The following is a 23,487-nucleotide window of genomic DNA, read 5'->3' on the forward strand; positions in this document are numbered from 1 at the left end:
CCTGCTCTGCTTCACCAATCTGGGGTATACATATATAAACGTACATATCTGACTGCACCCAAGTATACTCTTAATGCTCATTAATATGCTTGATTCTCAATAAATAAAACCTGGGGATGATTTATGACTGTAAGATGGAGTGGAAGTAGGCCATTCAGCCCATCAAATGTGCTCCATCATTCTATGAAATCATGGTCAATTTGATCATCTTCAACTTCATTTTCCTGTCTTTCCTCCATAATCCTTGATTCTCTTACTGATTAGGACCTGTCTTGAACATCCTGAATGACTCTGCCCCTACAGCCCTGTGGGGCAAAAGCATTCTACAGATTCATTACCTTCAGAGAGAATCAATTCCTCCTTTACTTGCAAGTTCACCCACAAAGTTGATCTCCTTCTTTCCAATTTTTTGATTGTGTTTTGATTTTTAAAACTGCCCCAATCCCCTAACTTACCACTAATCTTCACCACATTGTATGATTTTTCTTTCAGTTTGATGCTATCCTTTTATTCCCTAGTTATCTATGGTTAGCTTATCCCATTACTGGAATCCACCTTTCTCACTGGGAGAGGTCTTTTACTGTAAACCATTTTGTTAAAAGTCTGCCATTGTTCCTCAACATCTTTGCTAAACTCCTCTCCCACTCCACTTCCTTGTCCCTTGTTAACTGTCCTTATTTAAACTTAGCACAATTATTTCTGAACCTAGTTCCTTCCTTTCAAGGTGAATGCTAAATCCTACCATGTTGTTCCTGTTTCTGAGGGAACCTTTTAAACTGACATTTATTAAACCTGCCTTATTACACATCACCAGACCCAAACTCGCCTGACTGGTCCCCAATGTGTTGTTCTAGGAAATTGTCCCAAATGCACTCTGTAAAATCTTCCTCATATCTGCCATCTCAATCTGACCATCCCAATCTACACTAAGACTAAAATTGTTTGATTAAAGTACTGCCTATTTTAGATGACCTCATTATCTCCTGATGTATAGCTGCTGTCAGGGGGCCTATGGACTATGTCTATGAGTGTCATCTCCCCAGTTTTTCTTTATTTCTTCACTCTATGCATATCAATTCTTCCAATCAATATCCATTCCATAGAATCATCGAATCCCAACAGTGTGGAAGCAGGCCATTGGTTCATTGAGTCCACACCGACCCTCCAAAGAACGTCCCACCTTTCCTACCCCTGCATTTCCCACAGCCAATCCAACTAACCTGCGCATCTTTGGACTGTGGAAAGAAAACCGAGCACTTGGAGGAAACCCACGCAGACATGGTGAGAATGTGCAAACTCTACACAGACAGTCACCCGTGGGTGGAATCATACCCGGGTTCCTAGCATCATGAAGTAGCAGTGCTAACTACTAAGCCACTGTCCTGCTCACTTCTTGCCATTGTACCTCACTCATCCCATACTCTCACCACACTTGTCTTTCTGCTTGTACTTTTAAACATTCACATACCTCTGAATACTTAGTTCCCAGCTTTAATGTCATTGTGACCATGTCTCTGTACGGCTCTAAGATCATTCCTTATTTTTGTACTGTTAATTCATCTATTTTGTTCCAAATACTTAATTTTTATTTATTCCAACCCATTTTACCTGTACTGGATTTTTGACTGAAATTGTCTAATCCCATTTCTCTCTTGTTTTATTCAACTTTTTCAAAAGCTATATCCCATTTCAGTTCAATCATATTGTAGCACCTGCCTAATGTCTATTTGTGAAAACTGTTTTAAATACACAGTTGTTGGCCCATAAACAATAATCAATCTAACTTCTCCCTTTCAGTATTTGTCTTCTGAAAGTCCCTTTCCTGGATTTCTCTAAACTGTGCTGCAATTGAAAATGCCCTGATTTCTGTAAACTTTCTTCATGTTTATAGCCTCCCATTCCTGTTATAGTTGTATTGGATCTGCTTACCCTTGCTGTAATGTGGCGGTTAGAATGATCTACAATACAACTGAAGCCCAACCAATGTCTAGAACAATTTTAACATCACTTCCCAATCTGCTCAAAGTGTGAAACCGCATCTCCCAGTTTGCTACTTAAGGCTTCTGCTCTGCTCCACTCTAACCTTGAAATCTATCAATCTGCTCCTCTCATCTCTCTCTCTCTCTGTCCTATTCTGTTAGGTTTGAGAGTGTGGTGCTGGAAAAGCACAGCAGGTCAGGCAGCATCCAAGGAATTGACGTTTCTGGCAAAAGCCCTTCATCAGGAATAAGGCTGTGAGCTGAGGGGGTGGTGAGATAAATGGGAGGGGAGTGGGGCTGGAGGGGGAAGGTAACTGAGAGTGTGATAGGTAGATGAAGGTAGGGGTTCCCCCCCCCGTTCCTAAATTTGTCATCAGATGGAGGAGAGCAGAGATTCTCTGCTCTAGAGAACAGGAAGTTACAATCTGAACATCACTCTGGGAAGGGGCTGCTTTCGAAAGATAATGATTGGGTCCCACTCTCCCATTTAGCTAGGGACAAGGGCCTTAAACTAAGCTGGGACTCGGATGTGTCCCCATCTTCAACCTTTTTCCATCACTCGGATGCTCCAATCTGAGGGCCTATGAGTGGGCGCTTCTGTCTTGGGAAACTGTATCACTTGCTCCTGAGCCCCATTCTCCTCCATTTATCAACGGCTTTGGAGCTGAAGAAGGGTCACTGGACCTGAAACATTAATTCTTACTTTCTCTCTAACAGATGCTGCTCGATGTGCTGAGTTTCTCCAGTTTCTGTTTTCATTTCTGATTTCCAGCACCCACCGTTCTTTTGGTTTTACCCTTTTGGAGTTGCTGGTCTATTCTTCCACAAGAGCATCCCAATACATGCCTCGGGGTGTCCAGGTCCTAGCTGAGTCTGTGGGCATTGTGACAGTGTAACTCTGCAGCGTAGATGATACCAGGAGGACGTTTTAGATCACAAGCCACAACTTCTGACATTTCCTGATCTTGAATACGCCATCTCTTTAAATGCTATTGTGAATATTTAATGGAAGATTTTAAAGCTGATATACTCAGAAAGCTGATTTAGCAATATATAGTATCGCCCCTGAAAAATGATCTGAACTACATAAACACCCTGTCGTAACTGTTAAATCTGGGTTTATTGCAATGATGAAGTTACACTGGTCAGTCCCTGGACATGTTGTGACCATTGATGCATTTTTTTTTGTATTTCCTTGTTTGACTGTAACACAGAGAGCAAGGCACGTTCCCTCATACATCAGAGGTTGCACCCTCAGCTAGACTTCACTAGGAACTCCTTTCTGCTTCAGCTTTTCTGCAGAAGTTACTGAGAACTCGAGGCTAAGCAGCTCTGCAAAAGCCTCTGTAAAAGAGGAAGAGGTGGCTCTGTATTCAGAAAAGCTGGTGTAGTCTGCAACTGAACAAAATTCACCCAGTGGAGTTTAACCCTTTCGTGCAAATCCTTTTAAAATAAAAACAAAACCTTTCAGTTATTCTTTCTAAGTATGTTTCTTGTTCCTTTCATTCTTCAATTAATTTTGTGATGACTCAACTTTCTTGCGAATATATCCCAGATTTCGTATAAACTGCCTATAGTCTATTTCATAGTTCCTATAACTTTACTGTTCATTGATAATCAAATAGGTCCTCAAAGGGTGACTTAATAGAGTCCTTGCAATTTGCGTTACAGTTCAGAAAGCCCAGTTTTTGAAGGTTTGCACTGTAGACAACATTTTACTCAGTCTTGTGCTAATTTACAGACTGAAACCTTGTAATACACTTCCCAACACAGCAATCTACATTTTCAGAGACTGTTGCTTTATATGCACTCAAGTGAACCTGTGCGCAATTAAGGCTATTCTATATATTTACAGTTTTTGCATAAAATAATGGATAGCTGAGAGGAGGTTCAACTGTAATCTAATCATGAAGCTTGAATCATTTACGTATAGAATAGCAGATACCCAGGGTACATTTGAGATTGAAAGCTAATTCAGAAACCAGTGAGAGACCTGTCTTTAGGAGTCTTCAAAGCAAGATGCTCAGACAAGTAAGATTCCCATTATTGCTCTATAGAATAGACCATTCTGCTATCTCCTCCCACTGACGCAGGGCTGGGGTATACCTGCAGTTTGGTCGAGCCAAGACTTTGGAAACCCCTTCCTGTAGTGTGATAGGAGTGTGACTTGCAAGCAGCGCTCGGTTACTGGTGAAGAGCATTGAACTGCCCCTCCATCACGGTCTGCTCTGCCTCTACACTATGCTCTGAGACAGCAATGTCTCTTCATTTCTGGAAGAGAGCTAGTGTGTCTGCTTTGTCACCAGTGGTGTTCTGGAATATTGGTGACCTGCCTACTTTGTGTGTTTGCATTACTGAGTCTTCCTCACACAGTGATCTCATTTCTGAGTGTCCAATGCCAGGCACTGCCAACCTTAGCCGTGTGGGCTCCAAAAGACCCTCAATTACTTCTTACCAATGTCCTCATACATGGTAGACACTAGCTAGTCATCCAAAATACTCTCTGATTAGAGTGGATGCCTTGTATCCTTAACAGCCTCTGGAGAGTTTGTGAGCTATTCCACCACGAATCGCATCATTGCTCAACCTGAGTGTGTATGGACCTGAAAGAATAGAATTCCGGTGGTGCTGAAACATCATCCCAACATTGATTTCTTCCTACAATTCCCACCCCAGCAATTTATGCTCAGCTTTCTTGCCACCAGCCCCACCCCAAAGTCGTTTATGGGGTAAATCTTGAATTAGTGTGACTTAGTCTACAAATAGCTATCCACCAGTTCCCTTGATAATTTATGTATAAATTGCCCACAGAATTTAACCTGATGTCATACATGCTCTCACACTTGGCAGTCATTTAAATCTGTTGCCTGTCATGATGTGAGTAAAATGCTGGTTCAACCTCCATTGAAATCGATGTGGAGTAACATTTAGACAAGATGTAAAATTGGTGAATGATGGCATTAATCGACTAGGAGAAAGTGAGGTCCGCAGATGCTGGAGATCAAAGTCGGAAAGTGGGGCACTGGAAAAGCACAGCAGGTCAGGCAGCATCCGAGGAGCGGGAGAGTTGACATTTCGAGCATAAGCTCTTGATCAGGAATTTGGGGCTGAGAGATAAATGGAAGGGGAGTTATAGGTAGATGGAGCTGGGGGGGGGTGGATGTGATTTGTGATAGATCAGAGCAGTGGGTGGAGCAAATAGGTGGGAAGGAAGGAAGATGGACAAGTAAGACAGTTCAAGAGTGCTGAATTGAAGGGTTAGATCTGGGATAAGGTGGGGGAGGGGAGATGAAGTCAACTCTGCACAACCCTCTTGAACTGTCCCACCTGTTCATCTTCCTTCCCACCTATCCGCTCCACCCTCAGCTCTGACCTCTGACCTCTTACCATCACTGCCCCCCCTTCTTCACCTACCTATTGCATTCCCAGCCACCTACCAACGCTCTCCCCCTCCCCCCAACCCCCCACCACCACCCCCCACCCCCAAACATTCATGATGAAGGGCTTATGCTCAAAACATCGACTCTCCTGCTCCTCGGATGCTGCCTGACCTGCTGTGCTTTTCCGGCACCACACTTTTTGGCATTGGTTTAATGCTGAGTGAATTAAATTTCAAAATACCTTTTTTTTAAAACTAAATATTGCAAATAGTCAGAGTGACAGGTGAAGCTTTGTCTCCAACACTTTTTGTCAATGCAGTCAATTTGGTGAGACTTGAGTCCATTAGTTTATTCATTGCCTTAGTCCAATGGTAATGCAGATTTAACAACAGGACCTAGACTGATTATGAATAATTTGTGGCATGGTCACCACGTTTGCCTATTGACTTAGTGGGAATGAAAATCCAACAATATTAACATTCTCAATGCAGGGTCAATTACCTATTCAGTTTTATTTATAGACATAATGTTTATATTAAAGCAGAAAGACTGGCCAAATATTAAGCCATGTAAGTCACATTGGTAGAAATTTAGGTTATTACAGCCAACGGGAGAAACCAGAAAGAAATTTCTAGCAATTGTAAGCTTGTAAACATTAATATGTAACATCACTTCCAAGAATGCCCTCAACTTTTTCACATAAAAGCTGAAGATGGCGTTCTGGATTTTTAAAGATGCTTCTTCTCAAATTTTAAGTACACTACTTTGAAGGTACATTCATGTAGAATGTCAATGGCAACTTGGTCTGTGACAGTGACACCAAACTTCAATCAAACAACGGACACCAATTTGATTAGCTCTTTGGAAAAATACTCTCCACATCTAGTAACCTGACACTCTGTCTCCATCTGTTGAGCAGTATATTTTTAAATTCTTTCAACCCGTCACTTGGCAACCATTGAGAACCTTTTATAGCAATGAACAGTTTATTGTGTATTGAAGCTTCAGTCGGCCATTTTATACGTAGCGGTAAGGGCGACACCACCATTTTAAACCCTTCAAAACAAATAACCTGAAAAAATAAATAAGATCTCTTTCCGTCACACATATCTTGGCATCAGTTTGAAATGGGCTTGTCAAAAATCACAAAGCTTTTAAGCCTCAAAGCTGATACAATGCATTTAAAGATTGATTTAAAGCTTTGTCAAATTTTGTTTTTTCTTTTAAATTCTATCTAATATGAAGGGAAGCTTGATCTCTGAGTGGATGTCAAGCTTTTGTAGCAGGTTTTTTTAACCTCTGTTGCAGTTGTACTTTTGTTTGCTGTTCCTCTTTCTGTAACCACAGCTTGTTGTGAGATCTAAAATTAATCCCCAATGTATAGCAGCCACCTCTGTCCCATGTGTTTTATGTGAGCCTGCATGACACTGCTGGTTATTTGTCAATCAGCACCAAACATCTTCATAGTTTACTCACAGTTCTGCATGAGTCAAATGGACAAGTTTGTCACAGGCTGCTCGTAATCTTTGTCAGCCATGGCTCAGCTAGTGCTTTGTGTTGTAAGGTGGTAGATTCAAGTCATGTACTGGTTTGCTGAATGCATTATTCAGGCTGACACTCCCAGTGCGACACTGAGGGAGTGCTGCACTGTCTGAAGAGTTGTGCTGTGGGTGGGGAGTGCATCAAGGGAACATCGGAGGTGCCTTGGCATTGGCCAATATTGTTTCCTCTCTGCCAGCAACAACAAAACAGGTTCTCTGCTCCAATGTCTCCTTGCTGTCGGTGTAATTTGGCTAATGCAGTTCCACACCAATGACTGGACTTCAAAAACACTACACAGTGTGTCTACAGTCAACATTATGTCACAAGGTTGTGAAAGGTGCTATATAAATACTATTTTATTTTCCACTTTCGCCCTCAAGTTGTTAAATAGTGTGCCTGCTTGTGACTGTTCAGGATTGACCAAGCTGCTAATCAATGGTCCTAGGACTACTGCACAGTCAGGCAGTGTGACAATCTTTTTTTAATTATTGCTGCAACCCAGGTTACTAAGACTAAGCTCGTGGTACAGTATACTAACTGGTAGGCCAAAAGCCAGTGACAGAAAACAACTGAGAGCTAGTGTACAAATCAGACTACTTGAAATGTTAATTGTAGAGGCTATTTGTGTGAGCCAGAATTCAGACCAGCTTCGTCTGCTGGTTTTCTAACAGGAAGCAACACTCTCCAATACCTCCAATATTTTTGGAGTTTTTAACCACCTTCTGAGAAAACAACCATCTAAACACACACATCCATAATAACAAGAAGACCTTGACCAGGATCATCAGAGTAGAACCTGCGAGAGATGTCAGGATTTAAAAACACGTCTGTGGAATTGAATGGAACAAGTTACTTAGCTGTTGTCACCAACCAAATCGTTAGCTGAAACACAGAAGGAAGACAGTTCAGCTCCCTCTGCAGGCTCCCTGGCTAATAACCGGGGCCAGTCATGTTGTACGTCGATCAGACGATCCCAGAATTGAGACAGGCCGGGGATCGGTGCAATAAAGTTGTGATATTTAGTGCCGGTGCTCTCGAAGGGAAATCGCAGTCAGGGTTTGTGCCCCATGATGTGGCTGAGCATTGGAATGAGATTTAGTATGGAACCTCACCGACGGTCAGTGCCTCTGGGCTTACATGGGAAATGACTGCCCAGACACAAGAAGTTGATGGCTGGTACACTAACCATGCAATACGATCAGAATCCAAGAATAAAGTTTGGACATAAGCCAATTAGGTGAAAAATATATCAGTGAGACCAACTATCGAGTGCAGTCTGAGTGAAGCACTACAGGAAACAGTAGGAAATGGGAAGGAGTCAAATGTTAAAGAATACTCTTTGCACTACAAATTGAGTTTTATCTTAATTAAAATTAATAATTTAGTTTTGACAAGTGGCCGTAAGGTTAAAAATAACTGATTTTCTTTGAAGTTACTAATGAAAGCTTCAGTGTGTAGAGACAGAAAAGATAAGAAATTGAATAGATCACTCAATCCAGTAATTAATGCTCTGTCATTCAATGTAATCATGGCTGATCCTCTTTCTCAATGCCATAATCCTTCCTCTCTCCACACTTTTTATGTCTTTAGTGTCTAAAAATCCATTTCTAAAATATATTCCATGACTTGTCCTCCACAGCTTTATGTGGTTAAAATTCCGCAGTTGGGTCACCCTCTGAGTTAAGAAATTTCTCTTTGTCTTAACCTGAAATGGCCTACCTCCAATTCAATGACCGTAATCTTTGGATTTAAACAGAGTACATAGAACAATTATTTACATAGTCCTTTTAAAGCCAGAAAACCGAACATTCTTTCATCTTTCCTCATAACTCAGCCCCTGTAGCAGTAGATATCTTCAAGACCAAATCACCCCGGGCTTGTATCAAAGAAATTTGAACACAGAAAGAGGTTGTTTGGCCAGCCATACCTGCTCCTGTACTAAACCCTACCCTCTGAGCAGCCTAGGCTGAAACTGCTCAGCCTTGTTGCTTGACTATACTCTAAAAGGAGTAGCTCCCTGATATTGTGATGAACAGAACTGAATGTAGCTCTCAAGTTGTGGTTTAACTGGAGCAATGTATGGGTTACATTTCACTTCCTCTGAAGTACTTTGGCTTCTACTGCAGGATAAATTAGTTGTGCTGTCTGTGGTTTTAGCAGTAAGCTGAATGTGTTATGTTATATGCACTAGGCCCACACATCTTCCATAGAAACATAAGAGTTGTTGAATAATCATGGGAATTGATTCCTATCACTTCGTCTACTTACCCTAGATATGGAGTGTGAAAATGGTGCTGAGCTTTAGGAACTACGTTACAAAACATCTTACGCTTGGCACACCATGTCCCAAATTACTTAGATCCCAAAATGTGATTTTCTGAAATAAAAAGTCAGTTTTTATTGGAGTTCAACAGCGCTCATTTTATTTCTCCTGATACAACTGCACAGCATTTTGCACTTTATCTGTTTTACATAGGTTACAGCTCAGAAGGAAAAGCATCTTTAAAAAAGACAGCAATAATTAGCTACAGGTTGGACTGGCTGTCTATTCTGAAGCAAACAAGATGTGTTCGACCAATACGTCTCATCTACCGGCTTCACACTTTTCCCTTCTGGGAGCTTCATTTGCATATTTTGCAAAATTCATTGTGTTGATTATTCAAATACTTCAATGCAAGCAGACACTTGTCAAGTAAATATCCTCCCTCCTGAGAAACTCTGATTGCTCATATAAATTAGTGACAATAGGGAGGTTCAACGCTTAACAGCAGCAAGGAGGGCACTAATGAATGTTGTCCCTTCTCATGACCGATATTCCCCATGTTTTCCAGTCCCTCAGCTGTTCCAACATTATCCTTTCTAAAGCTTTTTTAAAACATGGAATCCTGCTGACAGTACTTCTAGTTATATTAATGGGATTTTTCCAATGCCTTTTACTTTTTGAAACTGAGTCTTAAAGTAGTTGCTTTAAGTAAGCTATCCCAGATAATCTTTGCAAGCTATTGGAATGACTTTTTTTTTTAAGGGAAATTAAAGATTCTACTTTATATGGCCCTTTAGGCAATCTCAGCTCAGCTGTCAACATAAGCAAAATGTTGTGGATAATGGAAATCTGTATACAATTAAAAATGTTCAAGAGAGACTCAACTGATCTGTCAGCATCTGTGGTGAGAGAAATAGAGTTAACAGTTCAAGACCAATGTGACTTGAATGATAATCTGAAGATTATTATTAGATGCAAAATGTTAACAGTTCCTGTCTCCACCGATGCTGCCAGACCTGTTTAGTTTCTCCAGACTTTCTCTCTTTGTTTTTTAGTTTTCTGGTTCTTTTTGTGTTAAAAATTACACATTAAAATTGGAAAGGTTCGAGGTCTTCATGTTTAATATAGCTGGAGGGGCTGCCTGCTGAACAGACTGCTTTAGGCCAATTACCTGTTTAAACTCACAGGACTCGCTGTGGCATCTGTTAATGTGAGATACGTTTATATGTGACAGTTGGTTCCTGGCTAATTAGTTCCTAATCTCCAAATCATAGTTCCTAGCTGTTTGCAGACTCTACAAGAAAATATAATTGTCCCAACCATTTTCTAGCTGAAGAAGTCATTTCGAAGTGTTGTTATTAGGGAAACAGTGGTCAAATGGTGTACAGCAAAGCTTCAAGATCGTAATTAGATCATCTGTTTGCTGATAGGGTTATTGGTTCAGTGATAAATATTGGTCAGGAAGATCTGACTTGCTGATCTTTGACAAGCGCTGCAGGCTCTCTAATGTTGGTGTGGGCTTTCATGGGACATCTCACTCAAAAGACAGAGCACTCCTTCAGTATTGGAAGTGATTAAGTGTTCCAGTCTATCTGATTTGAATCTATGGGTTTCTGATTCTACTACTAATTCACTGAGCCCCATCTGACTGCATGAGGAACGAAACACAATTATTTCGTAAGAGATTGACCCTGCTGTTGGAAAATGCTTTAGGCCAGCATTCCAGTGACTCTTTCAGTTAAAAGGGCCTCTGTTGACTGTGGAAACGTTTGGGTTGGCTGATTTAAGACCCTGCTTGATGCTGAACAGCAGCCTTAAAACTGATTGCACCCCCTCCTATTCTAAGTGGCTTCTTCACCAGGATTTCAATAATCTGAAATTCCTTCCCACCTTCAGTCTTCAACTGTTCTGACGTTTTTAATATCCAGGCCCTGTTGTCTGCCCAAAGCTGCAGTTCATTCACAGTTGGCATTCACATGCCCCTGATGCTAGTGTTGAGGCTTGTTTCTGAACTGAACATTGTTCCTTTGACCACTGTTCAAAATTGATGGGAAATAACGCCCACTGTTTCTGCCGGAATGGAACAATTCAGTCCTCTGTTGCTGCCCTCCTTGGGCTGATACTCCTCCCTGCTTGATGAAAATTTTAGCTAAAATGTTTGGTTCCTTTTATTCAAGTTCACCCATGTTCTCCCCACTGAGAGAGACACACACCCGTCTGTGCCCTACGGCTGTTCATCCCACTCAATAGTTCCGTTGTCCGAGGGTGGCTGTTTCTCACTTTAGCCCAAAGTGCACTTCACTGAAAGCCTGTCTGTGCTTTCTGTGGTGGGACACATCCTGTTGCAATTCGAGCTATGGGTTTTTCTTCTTGGGGCATGAGAGAGATTTAGAATGCTGGGGCAAGGAGAGATGTGTGTATGTGGCAGAGGCAGATAGGAGGAGGAGGAAGATTTCTTTACTGTCGAGAAATGTTTGTAGTTCAGACAGTAACTCTTTATTTCAATTTACACTGTATGGTTTAAAGAAGCAGTTTGTATCTTGCTTAAGGTAAGCCTTGGTCATGTGTATTAATTTGATTGTAGACTGCGGTGTCAGTGTTTGCTTGGAAATCGTGCTGACCCTCTAAGATTTGGTCTGGACCCTCTAGGAGTTGAAGATCCTATCTGCACCTGAACAATCTCCTGTGCCACCCTAGAAAAACATCACCGGGATGTTTAAGGGAGATTGATTTTTTTTTTAAAATTTAAATGTTGCACTTTAGAAAAGCTAAGCATCATCCAATTGGGTAATGTGATTTCTTGCTTTCCAGTTGGTGTAGGAACGCAGTGCATTACAAGGATGGATGTATTGACTGACTGCAGCATGGGGGCATGTCATGTTCTGAACCCTCCAGGAACACATTTTAATCATTGTCTGTGACCTTAGTTTGGCCTCTGGTCTCAGCCTAGCCTGGTACCAGAGTCTACATGTTCTGAATTTATGATCATGTGCTTGCTCCTCTGGGCACCCATCTTGGACAGTAGTCACCACATCAGGACACACTCCATGTGCAATGACTGCCAGCATACTCCACCCATAAATCACTGGCATCAGGCACAGAACAACCTCTTCAAACCCCTCCTGCTACATCTCTTAACGCTGCACTTCAGAGCAACCTGGCACTTGTCATTGTAATGCTTTTCACATGGACAGGCATTATCTCTCAGATTTGACCAGGGCGCATCTCGGAGCTCCTTGCTTGCACTCGTAGTACTCGCTCACTTTGTGTCTACTTGGATACTCACAGCATCTCTCCCTTGCCTTTTATCATGCGTTGTTTCCTCAGCCAAAGCTTGAAGTCTCACAACACTTAGAGTCACACAGCAAGGAAACAGATCCTCAGTCCAACCATTATCACAAACTAGATTAGTCCCACTGACCTGCATTTAGTCCATTTCCCTCCAAACATTTTCTTATTGATGTACTTATCTAAATGTCTTTTAAACATTGTAACTGTACCTGCATCCACCACTTCCCCTGGAAGTTCATTTCACATATGAACCACACTCTGTATTTTTTTTAAATTGCCTCTCATATCTTTTTTAAAAATCTTTTGTTACTCACTTTAATAAATGCCCCCTTGTGTTCCAATCTCCCACCCTCTGAAAAAGACAACCTGCTGTTCACCTTCTCTATACCTCTCATGATTTTATAAACCTTTTATAAGGTCACCCCTCAACGACCTATACTCCAGTGGAAAAGGTCCTGGCCTATCCAGCCTCTCAGTATAACTCAAACCCTCCCTTTCTGACAACATCTGTTTTGCCATGCTGTTCAGTGTAGTTACAAAGCCAGGATGCTTGTCAGCATTGTCAGCAGTGACCCGTCAAGGGCCTGGACATGTTTGTGTGGCATTATGCTACGTCAATGTCACACCCATGTCATGTGTCAATAATAGACACAGCAAACACATTGAGACATGGCCACTTGGTTGAAACAAATACAAAATCTAAGGGGACTAGTCCTCCATCAAGACAAGGACGACAGTCTTCAGTTAACAGGTCTCAGCACAGTCAAACACATCCTGTATCAGTTCAGGTGCTTGAAAATAATTAGATAGTTGGGATAGCCAGGGATTAAGGGGTCTATATCACCACAGTCTAGGTTGTAGGCCACAATTATTCCTGCAGCCAGTGCGGGGTGCCCTGGTCAATCAGCTGGGATGCAACATAGATTTCAGTCAGGGGTCTGGTTGGTTAACAGTCAGAGCTGTCTGTCCACGCCAGTCAGTTGGGGGTGAACCATGGACAATTCTTGGGGTCAGCTCAGTGAAGGTTAAAGGGGTAGATCATCAGGGCTCACTGTTATGGGAGTCACTTCTGGGGACTGTGCGATGTGCTGGGATGCGGGGGCGATAATAATTGTGAACAGTGGAAATGCAACATATGAGAGGTGACGACAGTGTGTTGAAGGACTAGGGGGTACTGCGGGATGGGGATTATGTCAATGGTCACAATCAGTTTGGTTTTGATGTGGGGACAGTGCAGCAGATTGCTTGGCATGGCTAAGCTGTAGGACACAGTGGAGTATTAGGAGAGGAATAGCAGTCCCTTAGACAAGCTCTAAGGTGGGATGTGGCTCAGGATAGGTGACGTGTAGCTTGGTTCTTAAGAAGTAGTGTTATATTGACAAATGTATATTTGAGAAGTGTTTCTTTTCAGTACCCTCCTGCCACGTGCAAGGTGAAGGCACCTCCTGGCAGGCAATGTTTGACCGGCTGCATGGCTTCACTTTCTATATGGTCCCAGTGCGGAATCCCAGGAAGTCCCAGCAATGGTGATTACTTCCACCTTGAGAGAAGGAAGTTGCATCAAACTGGGAACTGAGGTGTGGTTTGAAAGGGTTCAGAAAAGATTTACAAGGATGTTGCCAGGGTTGGAGAATTTGAGCTATAGGGAGAGGCTGAACAGGCTGGGGCTGTTTTCCCTGGAGCGTCGGAGGCTGAGGAGTGACCTTATAGAGGTTTACAAAATTGAGGGGCATGGATAGGATAAATAGGCAAAGTCTTTTCCCTGGGTTTGTGGAGTCCAGAACTAGAGGGTATAGGTTTAGGGTGAGAGGGGCAAGATATAAAACAGACCTAAGGGGCAACTTTTTCACACAGAGGGTGGTACGTGTATGGAATGGGCTGCCAGAGGAAGTGGTGGAGACTGGTTTAATTGCAACATTTAAGAGGCATTTGGATGAGTATATGAATAGGAAGGGTTTGGAGGGATATGGGCCGGGTGCTGGCAGGTGGGACTAGATTGGGTTGGGATATCTGGTTGGCATGGACGAGTTGGACCGAAGGGTCTGTTTTCATGCTATACATCTCTATGACTCTATGTAGAGGAGTTTATATTCGTAAGTCCCACATCATTGAGTTGTAGAAACGGGGTTTGGTGTATGAATAAATCTGGTCCCTATGTGTTGGTAGGCCTTTAATCTGTATGTAGGTAGGATCCACTGTGAGTTTTAGTGTTGGATTCTGTGCATTGTGACTCTGGTTCTGTGAGTAGGTGGATTGTGATGATTGGTGTGTCTCTCTGTGGTGTGTTCTGTGTGCTGCTAAATATACTGTGGGAATTGATTGATCATCAAACTGTACAATTATTCAACAACTTGATACAAAAAATTCAGATGCAAAACATTTTCTTTTCATTGGGCGTATCAAGGCACAATGGTCGTTGCTGGACAGAAGTGTGTTCACTGGCTACACTTTTCAATATAGCCTGATCAGCAGGGCAGGTACAACAGAGGTCACATAGCGAATAAAGCTCTATCTACACAATAACATCATTCAGGCAAGTTGCAGGAGAATGCTCCCTATGGCACCACTGTGACTTTTTTCAAACCCCCACGTCAGCCATTGTGATGCTTAAGTGGTGCAGTGCCCTATTAAATGCTTTTGTGGACGAGAAACTTGATACAGACTCCTTTTCAGGGAAAATCTTTACAACCAGCAGCCAGAGGACATACTCATTTGGTTTTCTATATAATTTGGATGAATACCTGGCATATTGAATGTTGAAAAGCATCTAAATAAAAACATTTCCTTGTGTGAAGGTACTCCCACATGAAGTGTTGATGGTTTTGTTGTGCCAGGCTAGTGTCAGCTGATTAAAGACGTTATCCCATTGTGCTTATTGTGAAATTTGACTTGGTGGAAACCATCAGACTTGAAGGTGTATAGCAGCACAATGGAAGATGATTCACCTGGAAAATTGGATTTTAGCCGTTTGAGGTAGATGTACTTTGGAATCGAAGGAAAGCTGGAATTTTGTTGAAGGCAGCGAGAGATATTTCTATGTTGGAGTCAAGGAATGTAAACAAAAGAAGATCACAGTACATTTCCTCCTTCTAACGGATTGATGTAACCCATGGTTATAATAGAATTTAAGGAGATTGTTGACTGACCATAGCAATCAAACTCTATCAGTTAGTCCACTGTAGAGACAGATGCAATGTGAATGAGGATCACTCCAGAGGTAGAAAACTCTGGGAGCCCTTGAGTCCAAAATTACCTGTTCGTTCACAAAACACGAACCTTCACACATATCATTTCTCAAATCAATTCAATACTTTATCCCAAAATGTTAGACTCTGAGGAATGTCATTTAAATGAATCAGCACTAACTACTTCTACCTTCTTCCTTGAGTGATTCTCAGGTCTTTTTGGTTGAAAGTGACATCTCCTGAAAGTGCTATTGGGCAAGTCATGAAAGCCTGTGTACGGAGGAAGTTTAAAGTATTTGGTCTTTGATAATTACGTCCGAGCAAGAAAGAACAATATTGAATTTATACTGTGTCATTCAGCTTCCAATCTTAATGCAACATTGTCCTGAAAATAAGAATAAGCAAATAATTGGCTTCCATGATGACGTTTGAGAGAATTATTGACCAGACTTAGGAAAGCTTCCTTGCTCTTCACGGAACCTGAATGGACATATCTCATCTGAGAGATGTGCCAATGCAGCACTCCCACAGTAGTGCACAGGGCACCATCTTAGCTTTGTTACTAAATCCCAGGACAGCAGTCTTATTTGTACTGTCCATATTGAACTGGTTGTAAGATGGGTGCTTGCAGTGTGGCAGAAAACACAAAATGAGATCAAACCAGGAAGCTCATTAGTACAAATTCCATTCAAACATCTGTGCTCTTATATAAAAACATAAATTTACATACATCATCACTTAAATAAGTTACTCACTATGCAAATAATTGTTCTCAGGCATTAGCAAAACTCTTTTATTCTGATTAGACCTTCTTATCAGTCTCTTTGCATGCATGGCATGGATGTGGTTGCCCTGCCCTCCTTCCATTATATTCTGGTTGGAACGATTTGTTCAATTTCTGTTTAAAAGCCTCCTTGGCCAAATCTGCTGTTGCCTTAGACAGCTCTTTCCTTTGCCTTGCTGGATACAATTATTGCATATTTCCTTGTGGTCCTACAATAAGACCCTCCCCATCTCAGTGTTTGTTTGCCTGTTCTTCAGGCCTATGAAACACCAGGCTGAATCCCACCAGAAATCAGGCAAAAGTGAGGACTGCAGATGCTGGAGATTAGAGTCAAGATTCGAGTGATGCTGGAAAAGCACAGCAAGTCAGGCAGCATCTGAGGAGCAGGAAAATCGACATTTCGGGCAGGAGCCCTTCATCAGGATGATATTCCTGATGAAGGGCTCCTACCCGAAATGTCGATTTTCCTGCTCCTTGGATGCTGCCTGATCTGCTGTGCTTTTCCAGCATCACTCTAATCTTGGCCCCTACCAGAAATCAGCTTAATCTCATTTTCATTGAGATTCTTGGATTTCTCTCTGCAAGGTTTAGTGAAGTTTCTAATGCTATTGTCCGAAGCTTGCCCTGTTAACCATATAAAAAGGAGTGTGCCTTTCTGATCTGACACGAGCCCCATTCTCCCACTTGCCAATAGCAGGAATACTCATGAGGGCTGGTACCTGGTGTTGGTGCAGTGTTTGTTGTGTGTCCGATCAAGTGGTGTCAGTCTCCCCTGCATGGTTTGAAGCTCTAGTGCCGTGGCATGGCTGACAAGAGGAAATTCGCACCATGCTTTGTGATGGGAATTTGGAGGTCCTGGTCGATGAGGAGGAGGTCATGAAACCAGACCTTTTAGCCTGCTGTGTAGTTGCTACTCAGGGTCAGTGTGGTATCAGCTATATGGAGCTGTGCCCAGCCGTGCCATACACAAAGTCAATGACCTCTGCTCTTCCAGGGTAAGTGCCACCACTTGCTCTCCAATGCCCTCGCACTCACTCTATCCCTGCTACTGCACCAAGGAGCCTCCCAATGAGGCTCGTGCTCCACCACTCTCTATCGCACACAGCATTTTCCAACCCTTTGTCTCAACCACCTCAGATCTCCACACCACTAACCCTGCATGCACTCTGTACTGCCAAATGCATCCAGGACATTTGCCACTTTACCCACCCAGCTGCACCAGCACTAAGAGCTGTATCACACACTGCCATCTCACTCAGTGACTCCCTTTGCCTCATTCTAATGGGGCCGAATGAGCCAAGACGGTTGTTTCTTCTTCAGTGGCTGGCAGAATGGGAAGCTGGATACTAAGGAGGTGAGTTTGGTTGGTAATGAGGGTGATAATAAGTGACAATCCATGTAAAGAGGCCTCTTGCTGCTCACTAGCAAATGTGTCTGTTCTCCCTTCCCAACATCTGGTTGGAAAATTGGACTTTTTGATCACCACATTGAAGATCCTCACTGGACATTACACCTTTCAATTCCAAACTTTTTCTCTGTGGCCCACACCATTCCTAGGTTGGGAAGTTGCGGCCGTGTAGATCTCTCCTGGCTACAGTTCCAGGCTTTTGACCTTGCTTCCACCAAGGTGGATGGCTTTATCTTTGTGTTTAACATCTGGAATTCTAGCTCTGCAGTCTTGCCATTTCACTGAGCAGCCTTAGCTGTTGAGGAGTGCACATATCTGAAAGTGATAAGGCTGTAGAGATGACCAAGGTTCAGATTGGCAAGGATTGGAAGTATTTGAAAATGAGGATGAGGTTTCTTTTAAGTTTAGGTGTGCTAGAATTGGATTTAAAGTCAGCGAGCAGAGCTGAATGGAATTTTTTGTAAGTTAGAACAACAGGCAGCAGATATTTGGGCGTGACATTGAGTTTGCAGAACGTGGAAAGAGGGAGACTGGCTGCTAGCATAAGTCAAATCTGAAGATAAGGAAAGTACAGATTTAAGTTTTCAGCTGACACTCTCTGACAGAGAGACACAATGGTAGGAAGTGGAATTAGGGGATCTTAGAGTAGATGTGAGTTTGGAAGCTCAGCTCAAGGCCAGATTTGACGCCAAGCTTAGGAGTAATATAGTTCAATCTCAAATAGTGAGCATGGGGACGGACTGGTCTCCATGTGGACCCAACAGAATTTGGGGCAGAGGCCAAAGACAGTGGCTTCAGGATTCTGCCAGTTTGGGGAAATTCCTCTCCATCTAACACTGGATTTCAGAGAAGTAGTCTGATGGCTCAACAATGGAGGGCTAGAGGGCAGCCAAATAGATGCTCAAATACCAAGATTGCAACATGACCCGATGACTTTTTCTCTTAATGGCATGGCTGCTACTCCTGTCTCAAACGAAGACTGATCTTGACCAGGGATAAGTTGCACAACACCCTGGGATGTGAGATTTAGCAATTTTGGAGAAATTAAGTATGAGTACGCAGAGATGAGCTCCATGATGACCCAAGTAATTGGAACTAAGCTCTATGCATGTTGTACACTCTGCAATGATGCAGCACAGACAGATATAGAAGTTGCAATAGTTTGGCAGATGTCCGTTTTGTTCCGGCTGATGGTGGCTTCAGATGAAGTCTAGTCATCAGACCAACTAATGTGCACTGAGCCTGTCCTAGAAACAGGACCCCATTGCCTCAGTGGGAAGATAAAATAACTGTGAGGCTGTCAAATTCTTGTTTAAAACTAAGTGGTTCACTCGTGAAGGAGAGTTGAAGTTTTTATTTGGACTGACTTATATATGATTCCTGGCTCATACTCCTGACTTGGGTGATACTTACCGATCTGCTGTGGCCTGGCTAGCTTCTCAGGATAACCCAGGGGTATTCAATAAAAATTGACCCTGTCCATATGCTGAGAACGGACTTTAAAAACACGGACTTCCAGAAGTGTTGAAGTAAAAGAATGACTGAGCAAAACTCAAATTTAACTATAGTTTAACGTAACAGTTGTGAACTATTTGTTATATTCTGTTACTCAAGGTCTTGGCTTAATTGTTGTAAACATATATGTGTTGTGTAATTTCTGCGTGTTTAGTGAGTTTTGTTTGGTTGTTAAAGCTAGGTCAAAGTACAGTGGAAGATTGATCTAATATCTTCCAAACCGAATGCGTGGAAGAACAAGATAAATATAGAATCTGAAGTAAACTAAAGAGGCTTTCATTCAGTTCCCTGGGCTCCCCACAGTTTTGCCCAACAATCTCTCTCTCTGTAAGTGAAAACACTTTCTCAGGGACGTGGCGATCTCCACTACCTCTACAAGAGTTGACTAAGTCACAGAAATTAAAAATACCCCCAGTAAAGTTGGTGTGAATGAACTCCCAACGATCCATTGTTTTAGAAGATGACCAGACTCTATCAAACAGCAGCCTCGGATGATTTATGAATGTTTGCATGTATGAATAGTTCAGCCCCACAGGGAAATGGGAGAACCCACTGATCAGCGTGTAAGTGAATTACGGACTTGGAGGACATGATTAGTTATGGGGATATTTTCAAGAAATTGATCATGGGAAAATTTTTAAAGTCACAGTTCATTCAAAGAACTAGTTCTAAAGTTCAGGATCCTGAAAGATCAATAAGGGTTTAATTGAATGCATCAGGAATCAACTGAGGCCACATTGCTGTAAAGCTGAGATAAATAATGATAAGTGATAACTTGTCAATATCATCATCTAATTAAAATTGTAAATCAATAAAATTGGCATAGATTTAAAGGAATTGTCAAATGGTACAATATCTTGGAAAAATCATTTGGCATCTGCTTTTGGTGTTTGTTGAAATCACGTGCCACATCTTGAACATTTGATTGATTTGCCTCTGGTGAGTACTAGGACAAAGTGAGGACTGCAGATACTAGAGATCAGAGTTGAGAGTATGTTGCTGGGAAAGTACAGCAGGTCAGGCAGCATCCAGGGAGCAGGAGAATCGACATTTTGGGCATAAGCCCTTCATCAGGTCATCTTTCCTGATGAAGATCTTCTGCCCAAAACGTTGATTCTCCTGCTCCCTAGATGCTGCCTGACCTGCTGTACTTTCCCAGCAGCACACTCTTGACTCTTGTGAGTACAGTGAGTAAGGCATCTGATTAGAGGCTGAGATTGGATAGTACAATATCCAACAAGCACACTCTTTACACCACTGTTTCATTAGCAAGAGCACTGGGTCAAAAAGACACCCCCAGTTTTACAGACCTGGTGAATGTGAACAAATCCGTATCTGACCATAACAAGAAATTAATCAGAACTGAGACAGAAAGACCTTAGGGGTCTTTTAGAGAAGCAATCATGGAGAAATGACCATTAGTAATTCACACTGATGGAGGAGTCACCTTGAGAGATAACATTAAATTGGTGATACAGCATGGGCCAGCTGTTGTACTTTCCACACATTATTCAGCTCTGTTGACCTTGATAGAATAGATTAGCAGCTAGAGCATTTCATGGGTTGTCCTCATGATACCACCCGTGGGATTTCATTGCCAATCGTAGCCCACATATTCAGGAATACTAGAACCAGAGAAGAGCAAGCCGTAAGGAATTAACTTGCCTTCAGATGTGTGTGTTTAATGGCTGCGTGTGTATATGTGAAAGGCTACATGTCTAGTTGACGTTGTGAATAAGAGATACCATAGCTAGTGTTTGTGATTTGATTTGTTTGGTTGTTCTCAGGATGTGTGTGTGTGTGTGTGTGTGTGTGTGTGTGTGTGGGTGAAGATTCTCTGCTTGCGATTGCACATGTCCAATATTTCCAGATCGATACTTGAGTGTAAGCAGCTCCATTCAGATGAAAGGCAAACTGCAGAAAGGTGAAGACAGTTGTACGAATGAGTGAAGAGAATAGAAGACACTGCAGCTCACAGGAGGAACAATGTGTGGAAAACCATAGTGTTGGGGGTGAGAGATCCAAAGGTGGCTTATAGTAAATGCTATCTGTTTGTTTCTAGGCCTGTGCAGGGGTCAAGCCCAAGAATTTTGAGAAGATGCCGGACTTGATAGAATATTACAAACAGGAGAACACTGGGTTGGTGACAAACCTGCGGTATCCTGTGGAAAGAGCGGAAGAAGTGGATGGACAGGAGGTGGCAGTCGGTAAGAGGGGAACATCCCAAAACTGGGGTTAATGTGTCCACAGCTACATTGTGAATAAGAGGTTCCTCCGACAATTGAGGAGAGTGTATGAACTGCATTTGCTGGTACTGAGTCACTGAGTCATCCTGGTTCCAGTCCCTGCTGCATTAGCTGTCCTCATCCAGGGCACAAAGGGAGATCTGTAGTTAGCCTCATTGCTGTCTGACAAAGGGAGATGATGATTCGTTTGGGTCTCTTGCTGTAGAGAACTGCTCAGGCCTGGAATATATGTGTGTGTCTGAGATAGTGGCAGCACACTCCCCCACCCCCACCCCCATAGCTCCTGCTGACATTAGTCAGTGTCAAAATGCATGGGGCCAGGTCTGCGGAAGCTTTACCTGATTAATTTGAAATTAGTTGGGTGAGACTTACTGGGCTGTGATGGGAAGTGGTAGTGGAAGGGATTTAGCATTTTGCACTCGGTGTGAGCTTCGGAGATCCCAGGGTCAGGAACTGTGTCTATCTCTTTCTTTGTCTCTGTCATGGGAATGGAAGGGGTTCTGAACTCCGTGTCGCCCCCTACCCCGACCTGCGCTATACACATGCAGCTCACATCTGGCTACCACTGATGCACCAGAGGTGACTTCTATTTGTCCTTTAGGTGACTGTGTCTGTGTTAGTCACCTCAAGACCAAGTTTGTTGGATATTAACTAGATGGAACTGATCCTGAATCCTGCTCCCTTTACTTTCCAGGAGCTGCCAATGTTGTTGATTCCACTGCGAAGATTCGCAATGATGCCAGCAGGTCCCTGGTCACTGAGATACTCGCACGGCGTCTTGAACAAGTGGACAGCGCCATTTTGGCACAGTAACTGAACACATGTCAGACTCTGTTTGGGAGGTTTACGCTGGGGGTTATTCTAACAATCCTGGGGTATGGGAACGGGGTTTGGAAGAGGCCTGACTCTCGTGCATCTGGACCCTTCTCAATTTATGTTCACCCCTGTGAGTCACTCCCATCACACCTGGTTTGCCACTTACCTCTTCACTGCCGCACCCCCCCCACCCCCACTCCCCACAATGATTTACTCCCAAACCTAGCTCTGTGTCTCTCTGTCTCTGTGTCTCACTCCCTCACCCCGGTCTCTCTGTCTCAGTTACCATCGTCATGGTTTGATTCGACATCTTCTTCCAAGGCACTGCAAGTTCCTCCCCCACTGGCTCAGTTCAGCAGGGAAGGGGAGAAGTGGGTACACTGTACCACAGGCTTCACAGGGTAGTTCCCCTGACCAGGTTCCAAAGGGCTGTGCACTTTGCATGGCCACTCAGAGGTCATCCAAGAACTTTTTAAAGGTCATGAGGTTTCTTGTCTGAACTACCCTCCTAGACTCTCACCACACTTTGGGTAAAAAAAAAAATTTCCTCAAAGCCCCTGGAAATCTCTTACACTTTCAAATGATGGCCCCTTGTTCTTGACCCTTCAACTAAGGGAAACGGCTGGTTCCTATCCACCCTGTCCATGCCCCTCCTTATCTTATAGACCTCTGCGAGGAGTCCCTGTCCCTCCCAACCTTCTCCGCTGTAAAGAAAACAACTCCGATGTATCCAGTCTCCCCATAGCTAAACTGCTGCATCCCAGGCAACATCCTGGTGCATCTCCTCTGCAACCCGTCCAGTGCCATCACATCCTTCATATAATGCGGTGACCAGAACTGCACACAGTACTCCAGCTGCGGCCTAACCAGAGTCCAACGTCACCTCCCTCATTTTATAATCTATGTCATGAGTGATGAAGTAAAGTGTCCTGTATACCACCTTAACTATCTCAATAATCTGTCCTGCAATCTTCAGGGATCTGTGGACAAGCATCCCAAGATCTCTGTGTTCCTTTGAGCTTCCTAGACTCCTTCCATTCATTTGATTATTCTCTTGTCTTATTCCTTCTTCAAAAGT

General features: G+C 42.9%; 1 protein-coding gene across 1 annotated transcript in view; it reads left to right on the plus strand.

Moving 5' to 3' along the window:
• inpp5d (inositol polyphosphate-5-phosphatase D) overlaps window positions 1-23,487 on the plus strand; it is a 112,108-nt gene that overhangs the window by 17,501 nt on the left and 71,120 nt on the right. The window contains exons 3-4 of the mRNA XM_072572947.1: window positions 21,410-21,554; window positions 22,288-22,402. Of these exons, the coding sequence (XP_072429048.1) occupies window positions 21,410-21,554; window positions 22,288-22,402 (260 nt within the window). The remainder of the gene's footprint in view (window positions 1-21,409; window positions 21,555-22,287; window positions 22,403-23,487) is intronic.

This window comes from Chiloscyllium punctatum, chromosome 6, assembly GCF_047496795.1.
Source record: "Chiloscyllium punctatum isolate Juve2018m chromosome 6, sChiPun1.3, whole genome shotgun sequence".
Taxonomy (NCBI): Eukaryota; Metazoa; Chordata; class Chondrichthyes; order Orectolobiformes; family Hemiscylliidae; genus Chiloscyllium; species Chiloscyllium punctatum.